General features: G+C 38.6%; 1 protein-coding gene across 1 annotated transcript; it reads left to right on the top strand.

Moving 5' to 3' along the window:
• LOC8057319 (zinc finger protein VAR3, chloroplastic) lies at positions 2,557–9,672 on the top strand. Its single transcript, XM_002461823.2, has 5 exons — positions 2,557–3,251; positions 3,781–3,898; positions 7,153–7,505; positions 7,589–7,687; positions 8,174–9,672. Exons 1-5 carry the CDS (start codon positions 2,590–2,592, stop codon positions 9,336–9,338), a joined length of 2,397 nt encoding a protein of 798 aa, XP_002461868.1. The 5' UTR covers positions 2,557–2,589; the 3' UTR covers positions 9,339–9,672.

Here is a 19,474-nt window from a genome sequence, read left to right as displayed (position 1 = left end):
TTATTCGACCAAGGTTTTAAATATATAGAAGAGCCTCCTCCATAAGCTATAGTGCTATAGAAAAGCTATATAGTGAAATAAAGCTTTAAATCATCTTTTTAGCGGTTTTATAAAAAACATGAAATTTCTTGAGCAACTAGGACATGCGCAATGCACATGCAAGTGTGGGACTCACTTGCATGGCAATACTGTTTGCTTTGCTGAAATTTAGCTTATTTTGCTGTTTATGCTGAATTATTGTGAGAGAAAAATATTATTTATTTACTGAAAAATACTGATGTAGAAGTGCTGAAGAATAGGTATTATAAAATTCACAAAAACAAGTCACTTTCTCCTCTTCATTCGATTTGTCTCTCTTATCCTTGTTTTGAGGAGATAAAAATCTGTTATTTTTCTTAGAGCAGCCACAATGTGATGATGAAAGTAGTCTATATGTATTTAAATATTTCATATAGTCACCCGATCCTTGTTTTGAGGAGAGAAGGATCTATTAATTTTTCTTAGAGCAACCACAATGTGATGAAAAAGTAGTCTATATACATTTAAATTTATGTATGAAAAAATAGTCTATATGCATTTAAATATTTTATATAGTCTGTCAGTCTGTCTGAAATATTGTGCAACTATCCCGTCTAAGCAATAACTATCCATATGCTTATAGACCACCTATAAAAATAGAGAAACCATTATTTTTTTCTCCGTCTTCTCTCTCCCCCTTGTGTGTTTTGTTAGAGGGTCTACATTAATAGTTTATTTTGGTCCCCCTACATTGTGAAGATAGAAATAGTTATAGAACGGTGTCACTAGACCCACTTATATAGACTACTTAGCCTAAATATGTTATGGTTTCCCTTAGAGCAACCACAATTTGTCCTAAAAAGTAATCTAATTCTTTCATTTAACCTGCAACATTCTAGAACTAGCCATAAAATAGTATAACAAAAGTTCTCCATAAGCTTATAAATCACCCATAAGCAATAAAGAAGATGACTCTCTCCGTCTCTTTTCCTTGATTGCTGCCATGTATAGATTATTTGGGCCTTTTATATTGTAGCAACACAAATAATTATAGACTACTGTTAGGGAACCCACTAATATAGACTACTTGGTCCAAATATATTAAATAGTCGATCTTAGGCTTGCGTTCAACTTTTGTTGTTGTCTTGCTCATGGGTCAATCCTTCATTGCCTATAGTACACTATAACCTTTCGTTGCCACCTTTGGCCTTGTTTAGTTCGCAAAAATTTTCAAGAATCCTCGTCACATCGAATCTTTGGTCGCATGCATGAAGCATTAAATATAGAGGAAAATAAAAACTAATTACATAGTTTATCTGTAATTTGTGAGATGAATCTTTTGAGCCTAGTTACTCCATGATTGGAAAATGTTTGTCAAATAAAAACAAAAGTGCTACAATAGCTAAAATCCAAAAATTTTGCAAACTAAACAAGGCCTTTATATCCTTCATTGCAGCTGCCCTTACACACAGAAACATAGAACTAAGGAAATTCATAACACAAACACTCAAATGTCTGCATCTCTCTTATTTCAAACATAAGCCAATATGATATTCATCCAACATTTTGTCATGAACAACTCAATAATTTCTTAGTGGTTCAACACATCATTTATTAGAAGTAACAAATGCAACAATGATGCATAGATTACACACGAGTAATGAAAGTTTTTTTCTCTGTCAAGCTTAACACCGCTATTTTTTTTGAAGGAGCTAAAGCGTCCCTAGCCGCAATAGTAGAATAATTGACAATATCGTGGTAGTATAGTAGGCTAATTGATTTAATCGGCTTCTAGTTTATTTTAAGAGGTGAGAAAAACAGCTCTTTGGTACGGACCTGTCCGAACTCAGCTCTAGCAAAAGACTGTGGTAAGTCGTGGTAAGTCAAGGTCTTCAAACAGTGTATGAAAATAAGACTTTAAGTATGGTCAAGTCAAATTAATGGAGAGTGGAAGAAGTTAAGGAGTTCACACACATTCCATCCTCTAGAAATTTGAGGTGACCGGTGACCCTTATTTGATGTATCAATGAGCAAAGAAAGTGAATATAAGAGCTCTCACTTTCCCTAACTTCTGTGTGTGTTCTTGGTTCTCCATGTTCTTTCTTTACTTGTGATTGTGTGTGCACAGTATTGATTTCTCAACAGAGGCAACATTTTATCCAAACATACTGAGAGGGAACTGAAAAATGATTACTGTAAACTTCAAGTTTGGCCTAAGGAAAAATGATCACTGAAAGGGAACTGCCGAATGCCGTCCATCGTCTCTCTATCTTAGGCCTTGTTTAGATACACCTAAAAACCCAAAACTTTACAAGATTCCCCGTCACATCGAATCTTGCGGCATATGCATGAAATATTAAATGTAGATAAAAAAGATAACTAATTGTACAGTTTACTTATAAATCACGAGACGGATCTTTTAAGCCTAGTTGCTCCATGATTGGATAATGTTTGTCAAATAAAAACGAAAGTGCTACAGTGTCAAAATCCAACAAAAATTTGGATCTAAACAAGGCCTTAAAAATACTGACGAGGGTTTTGACCGGAATCCCAAAAACCCAATGCTCACATATGGCCTACCACAGCCCGTTGCTGCTGCTCCGCCGCCGGCGCGGCATCCCCACGCCGTCGTCCCTCCTCGTCCTCCTCCGCCACCGCCCCTTCGCCTCCTCTCCATCCCCACCCCCACCGCCCTCGTCCGCTTCCTCTAAGCCGCCCGCCCTCTCCGCCCGCCTCTCCTTCGTCTTCGACCAGCTCGACGCCCTCGACCGCTCCCGCTCCTCCGAGCTCTCGGCCCGCGACGCCGCCCTCCGCCGCATCCAGTCCTGGCGCCGCCCCGCGCCGCCACCGCCTGAGGCACCGTCGCTGGATGCAGAGCCGGGCCCGGAGCCGGAGCCGGAGCCGGGGCCGGGGCCGGATGGTCAGAAGGAAGCTGCTCCGGCGGCGGCATCTGCCGATGAGGTGGCGAGGATGAGCATGGAGGAGGTCCTGCGGAGGGAGGTGGAGCTGGTGCACCCCTGGCCTGAATGGATCGAACTGATGGAGCGGCTTGCTCAGCAGAGGTACTTCGACCTCGGCCGGGCCTGTGGTGCCGATGAGAGCTCCATGGCCGCCGCGGTGCCCTTGGACCTATCAGAGGTCAGTGAGGAGGCAGGGTTCGACTTCTCCAGAGACTGGACTACTGTCAAGAACGCCTGCATGAACTTTGGCCGAGACCGGTTCGACATCCTCAAGTATGGTTATTGCCCCTGAGGTTGAATTTTTAGTTCCTTGTTAATTACACTATATGGGGTTTGAATTCATTAGGATTTTTCTTTAAACTCAAAACAGGGCTGAAAGTTAAAAAGGTAATCCCTATGCCCAGAAAAGAATGCAATTCTAGCAAAAGTATCTTGAGTCATAAACGTTAATATTTTTAACTATATACATGGCCAAACTTTAGATGCTTTAACAAAGAATGCACCTAGGATTCCATTCTTTTTGTGATGGAGGTAGTAGGTTATACTGTTGTACTAAGATAATTCTAGGCCATATATTTTGATTCAGTTCGCTGGCATTCCAACGTTGCATAATGCATACTATTGAACCATTCCAATGCTGCCTCATCAAAAGTAGTAAAAAGATCACATCCAGAAATCAGAAAAGGGTTATTGTTATTGCAGCAGTCATTTGGAGAATTTTGTAGATAGATCATAGGTGTGACAAATGAACAAATGATAGCTGCACTAGTAATCATGTTATTGGTTCTTAAATCTTATGCAGGTCATTGCCTAGGAAGGATCTTCAGATATTGGTCGGCCATGGGTGCCCTAGCTTGGATGCAAAAGTCGTGTTTTCGGCAAAACTGATAAGAAAACGTGTCCATCTTGATGAGGGCGATGTAAGTTACATATTCTAAACCAAAGTTTGTTCCTCAATACCCGAAAGTTCACATGTCATCACTTTGTGTTATGTGTGCTGACTTGTATGATTGTATCTATTCCACCATGCTCTCCAGTTGTCATTGTAGCAATGACTAGTACCAAAGAAACACTCTCTGTGAGTCCATTTTCTTGTTTAATTATTCGATTACAATAGATGGTTTTCTTTTTCTCTCTTTTCCCTTTTTGTCGGTGAATGGTGTTGGGTGTCAACTCTAGGATTCACTAACCTGCTTGAGACTAAAGGGCTTTGTTGTTTTTGTTGCTGTTGATATAATAGTTATATTGAGTTTATGAGGGATATACTTGACGCCTCACATTTGACAATACCATAGCACAACAATTGTGTACTCTGGGAGTACATAGACTTTTTTTTTTGGTCCAGCTGTGCTTCGCAAGCGCAGTTTATTTTTCTTATGCTGATTCCAGTATGAAGTAATTGAATTTGGTAGCTCCCCATTTAGGGAAGTCAAATAACTTTAAATTCCATGAGTATATGTTTTTGGTTTGCTAGTATATTTTAGCATCAACTCATTCAGTTGTCTATGCCCTGTCCATGCGCTGCTGTTCCATTGATGAAACAGTCAACGGACCCACTAGGTAAACTTAAATTGATGAAAACCTGAAATTCAATAACTAAGGCCCTATTTGGAATGTGGGATTTTTTCCTGTTCCCTGTATTTTTAGTGTGAAAATGAATTGATTACTGTGAAATTCCTGTGTTTCAATGGGGCCCTAAGTCTGAAAATACTTCATTCTTGTGGTTTACTTATTCCTTGGTTGTAGCTTAGCCCCAAGCCACCATGATATGGTCATGGTAACAGGAATCTGAAGCAAGTTTACATGAAATAACATAAGCTAAATGCTTTTGATACCAAATTGTTTTGTCCTGATTCATCTGTCAGATAGTCTATGAATCTATGATCAATGAGTTAGATGAAACAGAGACAAAAGATAATTTGAAGCAGAGATTGCTTTGATATGAAAGGTTTGGATTATGTTATCGGTATGTGGTAGACTATGTTAGAAATGATGCTAGGTAGGAAGCTGGTTTTGCCTAATGTCCAGTTGGCCTAGCATACAGGATGGGAAGGAGAGGGAGGACGGGGATGGGTATTGTGGGTGGCTTAAACATATTGCCTTTGGCTGTACCTCCAGTTGCTTCCTTTTCTTCTTCTGGGACCACACCTGTTCTTAGCTAGTCTCTTTGTGTTTTCTGCCTCCCATTGTCTCCCTCCAGGGGTATTTCTACATCATCTCTTTGCAGACTACCTGTCCTTGTTCCTTGCGCCGGCTGCATCATGTTCTCCTCGCCATCCAACTTGATCAAAAGCTTTACAGAAGGGTGCTGCATAGCATTCTGAAGCCACCTAGGCTGCTGCCAAGAACACATTTGGAACATGGTGTCATACAAACAAAAATTGTTACAGTTAACAGATATGATAGAATGCTTAACCTTTGATGATTTTTTCATCCTCGCTTCATGAAATCAAACATTTTCATTTGCTTAAGGTCATTACATAATTAATACAATCTAAAGAATGTGTGCTAAACAATCTTGTCTTTTTTTCACACTGTCAAATGACAACCTAACCTATGCCTTAGTGCCATTGACTTGTACCCTGAATCATATACTCTTATAAAGATAAACCCCACTAGATGATTTCTCTCTTCATGCAAGGTATCCACATCATTCCCCACTAAATCTATGTCATCCCATATTAATTACAAAAAATATCCATGTCATCTATATCATGTGAAATACTTTAAATCTTTAATTTATTAACATACAAGTTATGTACATACACTATTTGTTTCATCACCTATTCCTCTATAATGTAATTAAATATTTAGTATTATCTTAGCAATTTTTTTACTAGATCTGATACAATAAAATAACATGCAAGTCAAATTCATATATATGTATACACAATATACTAAATACCATATAGTAATGCTATGTATATAATGATTTATTTTTTTAAAAAAAATCCCGCAGCAACACGCGGGGAATTCACCTATTTCTGTAGAAGTGTCTTGACAGAATGAGGCCTGATTCTGGTAAATTCATGATTTACTTGTTAAGACTTATTTGCCTTTACTAGTAATCCCTCCATGTGAAATATGTGAGGTTGATTTGTTGCAGCATGTCATTTAATAGGGGCGTATGTGGTAATTTCTTTTTAACCTTTTCTTAGAATTAGTGACACCTTGGTTTGTGCACACCGCTGTTTACTGAGGCCAGTCTCAATGGCCCGTTTCAATGCACTGTTTCCAAAACAAATCTGCTGACAGAGCATCAATGAAACGAACAATGAAACAACCTCCACAATGCATGAGTTTCACCTTGATGTTTCCTAGGCTGAGCAGAGCATTTAATTACTGCAAAATGATTGGATCACATGCAAGATGGTGAAACGATTTAGTCCTCAATGGGGATTTCATCCTGTTTCACCGCGTGGGAAACAACGCCAGCGGAGTTTCACCATGGTGAAACTACTTCCTTCTCTCTCCTCTTCGTTTCATGCAAAAAGTGGAGTTTTGCTGACATGACGCTCTAATAAATGCGCATGACATCCTGGTGAAACCCCCACTGAGACTGGCCTGACAAGAATTGTTTTAGTACTCTGTCTGTGCACACCGAGGTGGATTATTTTAGTACTCTGTCTGTGTCCTCTGATACTATATGTATATTACTTTCTCATGTTGAAAATGTCAGATGTTTGTCTATCCAAATTGCTTTCTACCTTGTCTGGTTTGTGCCTTCTTTTTTGTTTCGATGGCATTTTTACTCTAATGCTTGATAGTTCTTTTTCATTCTCTCATTATTTTATGTAACCCTTCTCATATAAGTTCATGCATTTATAATGGGATTTCCGTTACAGTTTAGCCTTCTCAAAAAATCTAAATACTTGTGTTTTACACAGATTATTTGTATTATATTTTCTCACGTAGATAAAGCTTATCAGATGTCAAATCTATGCTTCCTTAGTGCCTTGCTATTCTTCACATTTTTCCTAGCTAGTGCACTACTTTTTATACAGCATATGGAGTTCATGTAGCATTGTAAGCAATAATCATCAGAGGCTGTGAGTGCCAGGGCATATAATTTATCAGTCCACTCTTAAATGCAATGCCTAAGTGAACATCAAACATTGTATTTTGTTGGAAAATCTGACCATCTGGTTTCCTTATTTTTGCTTCTAATTTGCAGGTATGTAGTTCTTGTAATTTACGAACTGTATGCACGAGGGGCTATATCCTTACACGTAAAGAAGATGAAGCTCGGACTCTTGATGTTATGCGCATTTTGTTGATCTATGGTTTTGATCACATAAAGGAAACTGTAGAGAACAAACCTCTTCTCAAATTAAAATCTTTGAAGACTGTTGTTCGGAAATTAATACATGAGATTGTAAAGTTGAGTGCTGTTCCTATTGATCCTAATCTCCCACCCCCTATAATAAAGAAGCCTCCTCCTAAAGTGAAGCAACCACCTCCCCCACCAAAGAAGCGAGTGGGACGTGATGATGTTGAGATGAAGAAAGGAGATTGGCTCTGCCCTAAGTAATTTTGTCACTTGCCTCTGATTTATGGAATCTTATTGACTTGAGAAATATTATTTTTACTTACTGGGGTCTATTTTGCAGGTGTGATTTCATGAATTTTGCAAAAAACACTGTTTGCTTGCAGTGTGATGCTAAGCGTCCGAAAAGGCAACTCCTCCCTGGAGAGTGGGAATGCCCTCGGTAAGCATACTCATAGGAATTCTGTTTTGATGTCTATTTTTTTCTGTCCTATTCTGTCGTAATTGTATACACGTGGCATCACACACTGCACTAACCCCTTCACTGTTCATGTTTGTTGCATCCATGTTTGCTACTCACGCATAGTTCTGAAGAAACAAATTGATATCTTGAATCAGTATATTTCATGGCGGCGGGCGCATTCTGTAGTAGCTTTATTGAATGAACAACACATATTTGCATTCATGTTTGCACTATGTGTGTTGTCTGTAATCAAACACACTTATGATTTATGAACAAGAATGACTTGGTATCTAAGAACTAAGATTTCTAAGAAGGTTCTCCGTGACATCTTATGTCTCTGAAGAAGTGATCTTGAGGAATATGGAAAACAGAAATAGCACACTCATTCCAGTGGTTCATGAATCAATTTGTTATGTGCTATTGTTGCCATTGCTTATGGGCTGACTCGTGTACATGAAATTTCAGGTGCAATTTCTTGAACTATAGGCGGAATATCTCATGTTTCCATTGTGAACATGACCGTCCTGCAGATGAGTACTCCAACAGCCAAATGGAAGCAAAGCAATCTGCACTGCGGAAAAGATTGGAAAGACCTCCACGCAAGTCCGATGTTTCTAGTGCATGGAACTTTGATTTTGATGATAACGAGTCAGATGGTGCAGATGTTGCTGCATTTGAGTTTGCTGATTCATCTAAGGCGAGGGAGAGCTCATCAGCTGACATGTCTTATAGAGGCGCTTCTAAGGTCTCTGAGGATGAGGAATATAGAATGGCTGAGACAATGACTACAGGACGAGGGGATAAGTTCTCAGAAAGAGAGAGCTTGCCATCTTCAAGAAATGGTTTTGATGATTTTGATGATGAAGAGGATGACATTGATAGTTATGAACTTGACTTGTCAAAAGGTAGTCAGACAGGTGGAGTGTCAAGGATGAGTTATTCAGATCTTGAAAGTGCTTCTGATTCAGAAGGTTTTAGTGAGATTGATAATAGTAGAGAGTCCAGATATGACAATAGTAGAGAGTCCAGATATGATAATAATAGAGAGTCCAGATATGCAGCCAAGGATGAGGATGAATTTGAGGATCACCCTTCCCTTAGATCGACTCATCTTGCTGATTCCTGGCATAAAACCAGAGGTCAGAGTGGTTCAAATAACTATAGAAGGGCATCTTTCGGATCAGAGAGTGATGATGGGATCAATTCTGATCTGGATGAGGATATCGACAAAGATTTTAGAAATAATGGAAGCCGTAGTCAGGGAAGTCCTAACAGAGCTTCTGTTAGGCACAATGCACTTGCCTACAGTGATGATGAACCATTTTCTGATGATGTGGATTCTGGTATGGTTGATCGGTTCCAGTCTACACGGACCAAGTCTTCCATGAACATCAAGGATAACTTCGGTGACACTAGACATAATTTGAATGGAAGACGGTCTAGTGGGCACTGTTATGGTAGAACAGAACGGAATGAACGGTTCAACGATTTTGATATGCACCGTGGCAGTTCAGTCTCGGATAAGAGTCGCAGAGCTAGGGGTAATCAGTTAGATAGTGGTTCAAGAGGTTTACAAAGAAATGTAAGAAGAAATTGGGATAGAAGTGGTGGCTTTGACGGCAGGCACTGAGGCATTTAAATAGAAGATATATGAATATAACAAGAGTGGTGTCATAAGTAGCAGAGAGTGACCACTGAGTGCCAAAGTTCCTATGGTTGAAATGTATGTTTTTTTTAATCTCAGTTTCCTTTACGTCAGTCATCTCTTTGGCTTCACTACCAATTGCAGCAGTAATTATGGCATACATATTACAAGAAGGGGCCTGACTTATGAAAATTCACATGGCACCGTGTATGTCCGTTAAAGTCATGTTGTTTCACTGTTACTTTCTGAGCCGGCAATAAAGTTCAATCTGCCATGTGAAAAATGCAACATAATGGCAGGCATGTGCTGTTATTATCCATTTTGTGTTTTGATTCAGGCCTTGTTTAGTTTCCACATGAAAACTTTTTACCCCATCCTATCGAATGTTTGAACATGTGCATGGAGCTTTAAATATAGATAAAAATAATAATTAATTACACAGTTTGCATGTATTTTTGTGAGAGGAATCTTTGAAGTCTAGTTAGTTTGATTAGACATTAATTGATATAGTTATATACTCCCTCCGTCCCTGAAAGAATCAATTCCTAGAATCCGTGCTAAAGTTTGACTAACTTTATAGAAAAGAGTAACAACATCTATAATATAAAATACACATTATATGAAAATATATTCTATGATGAATCTAATAATACTAATTTGATACTATAAATCTTAGCATTTTTTTCTAGAAATTTGGTCAAAGTTTAAAAAGTTTGACTTAGGACAACTCTAGAAATTGACTCTTTCGTAGACGGAGAGAGTATGTGATACAGTACTTTAAAAACTTTTCAGGGTGTGAACTAAACAGGCCCTCAGTGAGTTGGGTTTACACTTCATTACACTATAAATGATGGATCTACTTTATGCATATGGGTCTGGGTATTTCAATCCATCTGACCATGGCTCTTATGGTTCCACCATGGGCCCATGACCATCTTCCATGATGCTACCTCACCCTATGACTGTGAGGCCATGACGATTCCTCTCATTCGCCAAAGGCCTTGTTTAGTTCCGAAAATATTTTGGATTTCGATACTATAGCATTTTCATTTTTATTTGACAAATATTATTCAATCATAGACTAACTAGGCTCAAAAGATTCATCTCGTGATTTATAGGCAAACCGTATAATTAGTTTTTGTTTTTGTCTATATATTTAATGCTCCATACGTATGCCACAAGATTCGATGTGATGGAGAATCTTGAAAAGATTTTGATTTTTGGAGTGAACTAAACAAGGCCCAAGTGAACCCACAGGTTTACATAAAAATACAATTCAAGCTCTTATTTGCACAAATATATGGATCCTTGTCAAAAGTCAGAATCCCTGATTTAAAATCGTGCGTTCACACGATAAAATTCTATTGAAATTGACTAAAAATTGTTGCTGATAATTTAATTACTTCATGCCAATTAGCACTGTCAAAAGCTGAACCTTGGAACTAAAAGCTGGTGTTCACACCTTAAAATTTTTAACAAAATTGACTGAAATTTATTGGATATGATTTAAAACGGCATTAAGTTACTCAATGCGAATTAGCGTGGCAAGATTTACTTGGTGTCCTACGTCAAAAGTTGGACCCTAAAACTAAAAGCTTGTCTTAGACCTTAAAATGTTAATGAAATTATTTGTTGGATATGATTCAAAATGACTTGAAGTTATTCTCTACAATTAACATGATAAGATCTACTTGAGGTCCCCACATCAAAAACCAGACCCTGAAACTAAAAGTTCAGCCTTCTAAGCAGTTCTGGGATTTTGTATTTTGATAACTTAGTTTTCAGTATTTTTTAAATATCTAGAAATGACGTTTACGTAAAAGGGGGAGTGGTAAGCTGAGAGAGACCAAGAGAAGAGAGCTGGGAGAAACAGAGAGAAGAGAGCTGGGAGAAAGAGTATTGTCGTTTGTTAGTGGGAGAGGAGGGAGGGAAGAGTTTGCTTAGTGGGCCTGCTGGGTGTGGGCCTCGGCCTTATTTCTAGAGGAGGGTCGATAAAAGTGTCTCATTCAAAAAAAAGGGAAAAATTCACATTACCTTCATCAATTTTCGTGAAAGCCTATTTTTTTTCTCTCTGAACTCTAAAATTAGGTAAAACATCTCTCTTTTCTTTTAAAAACCATTCATCTTACCTTCCTCGCGCTGTTATAAGCAGTTTAAAAGGGGGGTTGTCTTTTCCTTTTTCATTTATTTCAACTGAATCTTTGAAAAATTATTGTAAACTACAAAAAATCATAAAATGAAAAATATAATTTTATTGGACTCCACATGAGTAGATCTACACAATGAACATATAACATGATATGTTTTACTACAAAGTTTTTGTTGTGGATTTAGATCTATGCTTTTTCTGTAATTAATTGGAATAATTCATAGTTGCAATTTCTATGGTCCAATTATGATGAAATTTTTATGGTGGGCTAATTATTATATGATTGAAATGTATTAAAATTTTTATACTCATTGGATCATGTGTATAACTTAGTTATAGATTTGTTTATATTTAACAAACATAAACCTAAATAAAATCTATAACTAAGTTATGCATGATCCAATGAGTATAAATTTTTACTACAGTTTAAGTTATAATAGTTAGCACACCATAAAAGTTTCACCACAATTGGATCATAGAAATTATAGTTATGAATTATTCCATTTAATTTAAGAAAAACATAGATATAAAGCTACGTCAAAAACTTTGTACTAAAGCATACCATATTATATATTTACTGTGTAAATCTAATCATGTGGAGTCCAATAAAATTAGATTTTCCATTTTATGATTTTTCTGTGACTTACTATGATTTTTTAAATATTCAGCGAAAATAAATTTATAAAAAAGACAAAACCGCTTTCAAAACCACTGATAACCAGGCTAGGAGGTAAGATGAACGGTTTTAAAAGTTGTGGAAGATGTTTTGCCCAATTTTAGAGTTTAGAGAGGAAAAATGAATTTTCGGAAAGTTGAGGGAGGTAATGATAACCAGGTATTTTTTAAGAATTTTCCTTAAAAAATAATTCTTGTCTTCTAATATTGTTTTTGTAACAGTGCAAGTTTGTCCTAAGTTTTTGTAGGCTTTCCTTGGGTTTAATTTCTCTCATCTTGATTTCAAACGAAACCTTTATGATTTTATTCTAAGGAATAACATTAATATTGTGAACCAATAGAACCATGAGGGAAAACCCCAATGATTTCAAACCCTCCCTCCCCACAAAAAAAAAACACTACAAATATGCAGTATCCAATTAGCTAGTTTTATTAAATCCACCATAAGTCTTGATATGTAGATCAATGTTAATACACCTTTACGAGTATTGTCAAAATATTTTCATATAAGTTAGGAAATTTTGATGTATGAGCAAAAAACTAAAATGAGGACTACACTTCAAAAAGCAAGAGTAGTAGTAGACTAATAAAAATAGAACACGTACATGCATTAGAGACAACACAAAAAGGTTTTGCGAATAGAGTTTGATCCAATTTCCAAAGTGTTACGATGTCATAAAGCTTTATTATATGTTGCAAACATGATTAATTAAAAAGGTCATTTATTTGTGAAAAAACGTGGGCAACAATTCAGAGCCCATGATAGGAAAGTCCAGAAGCACAGAAGGAGCATAGTTGCGTGTGCAAGCACTCTGCAATTATGTCCGTGTAGTGAAAAACAAATAAGCAAGCAGCAGAATAGAATGGTAAATTATGGCCCTGTTTTGAAGCCTCAGCTCTTGCGATTATTATCACGATGATACTTTTTTCTCAGACCATGTCGGCATAAATCTTGCAACGCGCAAGTCATCACAGGCTGGCCATGGTATATATGGGGAAGAAAAGCATATGCATGCATGCGACTATGCGAACAGGGAGTGAAATAGTAGTAATCTGATGGAAGAACGAACCCATCATGCATGAAGTTTTTCGAGGAACAATTGTGCACTAATTAAAGAGTGTGTGCAAAACAAACATTTCTGCAAGCCATGTTGAAAAGGGTGTTTGTATTACACATACCGATATGCAACGTAATAAGTCTCTGTGTTTGGCATGTTGCACTCTGGATCACACCATCAGTTTGAACCAGCTGGTGGTATTTATTATTGGTACTGTTAGCAAGAAGAGATGGAGCAAGCAAACATATATAGCTAGCTAGTGGAAGAGAGAAGAACACACACGTGGGTGAGGTGGTTTCCGTGGTGGCCAAGTAGCGAGCTACGACCAGTAACCATGTAACCATGCATACCGTCGACGAAGCTGCCTGCCCCAGTCCGTCAGGTGAGACTTGAGAGAGAGAGAGAGGTAGGGACACCGTACCGGAGGCTCTCACCTTCACTACCAAAAGCAAGGATCGAATCATCATCAGTCAGCAGCGCAGTTGACTCCGCTGTCCATCCAACGCCGCCAACTAAAGTTATCCTCAGGAGCACGCACATGAAAATAACGTACATCGTTTTCCCCTTGCATGCTGCATGCAAGGTGTCGTTAATTAAGTCCGAAAAGAAAGATTTTAATCGTCGTCAGCCCTTGAAGCCAATGCAAGAGCAAGGTGTCAGAAAGATAGATTGTTTCTACGCGGCTGATGCTGATTTGTTGCGAGAGAAAAAAAAACTATTCTATGGATGGCTGCCCTGTTTGTTGGATCGTTTCTGCGGCTGATGCTATGTTCTGTGGCTGAAAAAATACGACTGATTTTGGCTTGGCATCCATGAATACAATTTGAGATTTGTTATTTCCTTCTTTTTATTAGTTTTGTTTTATTTACATGAACGGTTCTACAAACTACCACTAAAGAACAAACTTTTGATAAGTTAGTCCTGCTCTAAATTAAGTCCGGAACTAATAGAGATTTAGTTCCGGTTGGAACCATCAACCGAGACTAGAATCTCCTACTCAACGAATAGTGAAGCAGACTTTTAAAGCAAAACCTTTAGTCCCGGTTAGTAACACCAACTAGGACTAAAAACCATCCTTAGTCCTGGTTAGTGTTATAAACCTAGACTAAAGGTCCTCTAACTTTTAGTTCTGGTTGGTACATCAACCAGGACTAAAGGGTGACTTTTTAAAGTGGCGAATCTAGGATTTTAGTTTTGGATATGCCACTAAAAAAATTAATATAATTTGGTACATCTATTTTAGCAATTCGGTAACAATTGCAACGCGATTTAGTATATACATGCACTAAGTAACATAATAAGGCTTAAATTCAAGGATTAAGTTGAAACCATTCACTAAATACAATATAACATAGTTCAAAAACCATATCGATAATTTAAATATACCTACGATGCTATTTTTAGATTGTTTTATTTGATATTTTGAATCGACATGAATGCCTTATTATATTCGTTTTACTTAAAAGTCATGGCTAAAAGTACTATTCATTAATTTGTTATGAGAGAAAAACAATGTTCATTCGCTGAAAATAGTACGGCTCATGAGACATATATTATCTTCATCAACCAGATCAACCACACTTCCATTACTAGTTCAACCTGATCAGCTGAACGATTAAAGGGTTCAACTAGATTAGGGGAACAATAAGATGCAATGTCGAAGTTTCTCTTCGTAACTGTACAAATATTAAAAACACATTGCTAAATAACTAAACAATTTATTATTTTATGATGTTAGTAATAAATAACCATGAAAGTATATAAAATAATTTTCTAAAAAAGATGAAAAGAAAAGATTAAATTTTTACCTAACCAAAATAGCGAGTAAAGACATTAAGTCGATTGTATATACTACATGCGGGACGTGCAAAATAGATATAGACGGTGATCCTCCGATCCAAGGTTCATGTTAGGAGTGGAATGCCAAAGTACGAGAACAGAGAGGAATAGAATGAACTCGGGGTGTTTGTTTATTCATTGATCACAGGTATTTATACAGGGGGGGAGAGGAAACTCTCGCCCCAAGTAAACTCGAGCCCACGATGAGTCGTGGGTGATATCACGGAGGTGGAACCGGTCTCGGAGTCGTGGGTGATATCACGTAGGCGGTTGTGGGGGGGATGTCGTAGTTAGGAAAGATCTCCCGTAAGGGGATCCGAGGAGACGAGATCACCCCGGATAAAATATCCGTAACACTCCCCCTTGATCGAATCACTTGTTGAGATCAATGAATCGTATTGTTCCTCCAAAAATTCCTGTAGGATAAAAACAAGGAAAAATACGTGTGTATATGCGCTATAGTAAAACTCCTTAAAACCGCTTGGGAAAAGAAGGAGAAAATTATAGCACTTAATGATTGCCTCATTGTAAACTAATATGAGAAAACCTTTGCAGGAGAAAACTCATGTTGTAGTTTAGAGGACAATATGTGTCTTTGATACTCCTTTAAAACCCCTGTGGGGAAAACAAGGAATATGACACTCTTGTGTTGATATTATCTCATTAAAAACTCCTTATGAGAAACCTTGTGAGGAAAAACTCATAGAGAGAAAAGAGTATAATATGATGGTGTAGACGGGCCAATGTCTAGGAGATTTCTCCCCCTGAACTTTGCAAATCCCTAAGTCGTCGCATACCAATTCCTTTGACACATTTTTCAAATGAGGAAGCTGGTAGGGACTTAGTGAATAGATCAGCGAGATTGTCACATGATTTGGTTTTCAAGATATCAATCTCTCCTTTTTGTTGTAATTCATGAGGATAGAACAACTTTGGAGAGATGTGTTTGTTGATATTACTCTTGATATAGCCTGTCTCCATCTGTGTAACACAAGCCGCATTATCTTCATAGATAATGGTTGGAGCTGTGATAGCTTTAAGACCACACGACTGTTGTATGTGGTTGATCATTCTGCGAAGCCAAAAGCATTCACGTGAGGCCTCATATAATGCGACTATTTCAGAATGATTTGTGGACGTTGTTGCCAAGGTTTGCTTGGATGATGTCCATGATATGGCGGTTCCGTTTTGTAAGAATACGAAACCGGTTTGTGATCTGCCATTATGGGGGTCTGATTGATATCCAGCATCGGTGTATCCTATCATCTCAGAATTTGTTCCTCTTTGGAAGAATAATCCAAGATCCCTTGTGCCATTAACATATCTGAGGATCTGTTTTACTCCTGTCCAATGTCTCTTGGTAGGAGCGGCACTGTGCCTTGCTAGCAAGTTCACTGCGAAAGCGATGTCAGGCCTGGTGCTATTGGCAAGATACATTAGTGCTCCAACGGCACTAAGGTATGGGACATGAGGTCCTAGGATTTCCTCCCCCTCATCTTGTGGTCTGAATGGATCAGTGTTTAGTCCCAAAGACCGAACAACCATAGGGGTTTTGGAAGGATATGCTTTGTCCATATTGAATCTCTCCAATACTTTCTGGACATATGCAGATTGATGCACAAAGATTCCAGTTGAAAGATGCTCAAGCTGTAGGCCTAAGCAGAATTTGGTTTTACCCAAATCCTTCAACTCGAACTCCGTCTTAAGATGTTTGCATGCCTCATCAATATCTTGTTTGTGGCCGATGATATTTAAATCATCAACATACACCGATATGATGCAGAATCCCATTTGGGATTTCTTGATGAAGACACATGGGCAATCATCACTGTTGGAGTAGCCCTTCTGCAGAAGGTACTCGCTGAGTCGGTTATACCACATTCTTCCCGACTGTTTTAAGCCATAGAGTGATTTCTGTAGCTTTACACAATACATGTTGCGATTTGCGTTTTGATTCGGTATTGGGATTCCGTCAGGAACCTTCATGTATATGTCCGAATCGAGTGACCCATAGAGGTATGCAGTCACTACGTCCATCAACTGCATAGATAGACGATTTTATACAGCCAGAGAGATTAAGTATCGGAATGTTATTCCACCCATTACTGGAGAGTATGTTTCATTGAAGTCAATGCCGGGTCTCTGCGTGAACCCTTGTGCTACAAGCCTCGCTTTGTGTCTCACCACCTCATTGTTCTCGTTCCGCTTTCGGACGAAAACCCACTTGAATCCCACAGGGAATACTTGTGGAGGTGTAGGTATTACTTGTGAGAATACCTGTCTTTTTGTGAGCGAGGATATTTCTGCTTGGATTGCATCCTTCCATTGGTTCCAGTCCGAGCGCGTTTTGCACTCTGCCATGGTCTTAGGATCTGGATCATTTTCAAGGATTTCGGTAATCATTGCGGAGAAATATGAGTCGACAATTGTAGTCTTTCTATCAAATGACTCTCCAGTTTCTGCATAGTTGATGGAAATTTCATGGACCCTTTCCGATGCATCATCATTTCCCAAGATGGTCGCATCAGGGTATTCCGATGTCCCAGCATCAGTAATTGAGAGCACTGTTGATGTGGGATGTGAAGGTTGAACCTCCACTGGGTGTTTCTCAACATGAGGTTGAGCTGCATTTACTGGATCAGAAGATTTTGTCTTCCGTTTCCTTTGCTTGCTAGAAGCTGTATCCGTGGAGATAGCCGTACTTCTCCCCCTCTTACTAGGGAGTTGAGTAGTTTTGTTTGGTACCTCTACTCTTTCCGGTACATTTCTCGCTGGATTATAGGATTTTGTAACACCCTTATAATCAGTAAATGCATCTGGCACGTTGTTTGCAATGTGTTGCAAATTTATGATTTTCTGAACTTGGAGTTCAGATTCTGAAGTACGTGGATCTGAGTTGGGTATGTCTGGGGCATCCCAATTGATTTCCTAGCATTGTTTGTGATGTGGTAAGTCTCCCCCTAATGCCGGAAAGTGATCTTCATTGAAGATACAATCAGCGTACCGGGCCGTAAAGAGGTCCCCTGTGGTGGGCTCCAGATACTTTATAATCGACGGAGATTTGTATCCCACATAGATCCCCAATTTTCTATGGGGGCCCATTGTTGTACGCTTCGGTGGTGAGATCGGTACGTATGTAGCGCAACCGAACTTTCGTAGATGGGAAATGCTTGGGGGATTTCCATGTACTAGTTGCAACGGAGATGTTGCATGGTATGCAATTGGTCGCAATTGAATCAGTTCAGCAGCGTGTAAGACTGCATGACCCCAACATGAGGTTGGTAGATTGCAATTCTGCAATAGCGGTCTAGCAATGAGCTTGATTCTCTTGATGAGAGACTCGGCTAACCCATTTTGTGTATGGACATATGGGACAGAATGCTGTACTTGTATTCCTAAGGCCATACAATAGTCATTGAAGGCACGAGAGGAAAATTCAGCAGCGTTATCCATCCTAATGGATTTTATTTGATGTTCAGGATGTTGCGCTTTGAGTTTGATAACTTGCGCAATTATTTTGGCAAAAGCATGGTTTCGTGTCGATAGCAGAGACACATGAGACCATCGTGTGGATGCGTCTATTAGAACCATGAAGTACCTGAACGGTCCCGATAAAGGATTTATCGGGCCACATATTTCCCCTTGAATGCGTTCAAGGAAGTTGAGTGGTTCAACTTTGATTTTGAGGGAAGAGAGCCTCAAAATTAATTTCCCTGTTGCACATGCGGTGCAAGTATAATCCGAGGATTGGGGAAATTTTGCATTGGTTAGCGAGTGACCAACAGAATTGCTAGTAATTTTTCTCATCATCCCTATGCCAGGGTGACCAAGGCGATCATGCCAAGTTTGGAATGCATTGACATTCTGAAAAATTACTTTGTACGCAACATGTTGTACGGGTTTTATGTATGAATAGTACAATCCAGACGAAGTTGAGGGAATTCTTACGAGAGTATCTCTGCCATATCCGTTATCCTTTGTAATGAGGAGGAACTCCTCATTATTTTGGTGATGGGTTTCGATATGATACCCATTTTTGCGGATATCTCTATAACTCAATAAGGTACGAGTTGAATCAGGATACAGAAGTGCATCCTCGATTGTAATCGTTGTACCCATAGGGAGCATAATAATAGCTCTACCAGAACCTGCTATTACGGCATCGCGTCCAGCGATTGTTAAAACATTTCCTTTGCTCTTTGTGAGAGTTTGGAAATATTTTATTTCTCTAAGTATAGAGTTAGTGGTGCCACTGTCCACTAGGCACATTTCCTCATCCATCGGATTGACTCCCGTACAATCTATGAAAATAGAGAATATAAAAGAGAATGAAATTCTCAACATGAATATATATGAAATATAAACATTTATTGATGTTGAATTGTGCATAAGTCAATGAA

The sequence above is a fragment of the Sorghum bicolor genome, chromosome 2 (assembly GCF_000003195.3).
Source record: "Sorghum bicolor cultivar BTx623 chromosome 2, Sorghum_bicolor_NCBIv3, whole genome shotgun sequence".
NCBI lineage: Eukaryota > Viridiplantae > Streptophyta > Magnoliopsida > Poales > Poaceae > Sorghum > Sorghum bicolor.
Note: the sequence above shows the minus strand (reverse complement) of the source record. Positions and strands in the feature narration are given on the sequence as shown.

Coding starts and splice junctions, on each gene's coding strand:
- LOC8057319 (XM_002461823.2), top strand. CDS start 2,590: ATGGCCTACCACAGCCCGTTGCTGCTGCTCCGCCGCCGGCGCGGCATC. Junction 3,899..7,152: donor TCCATCTTGATGAGGGCGAT/GTAAGTTACATA, acceptor TCTAATTTGCAG/GTATGTAGTTCTTGTAATTT. Junction 7,506..7,588: donor GGAGATTGGCTCTGCCCTAA/GTAATTTTGTCA, acceptor TCTATTTTGCAG/GTGTGATTTCATGAATTTTG.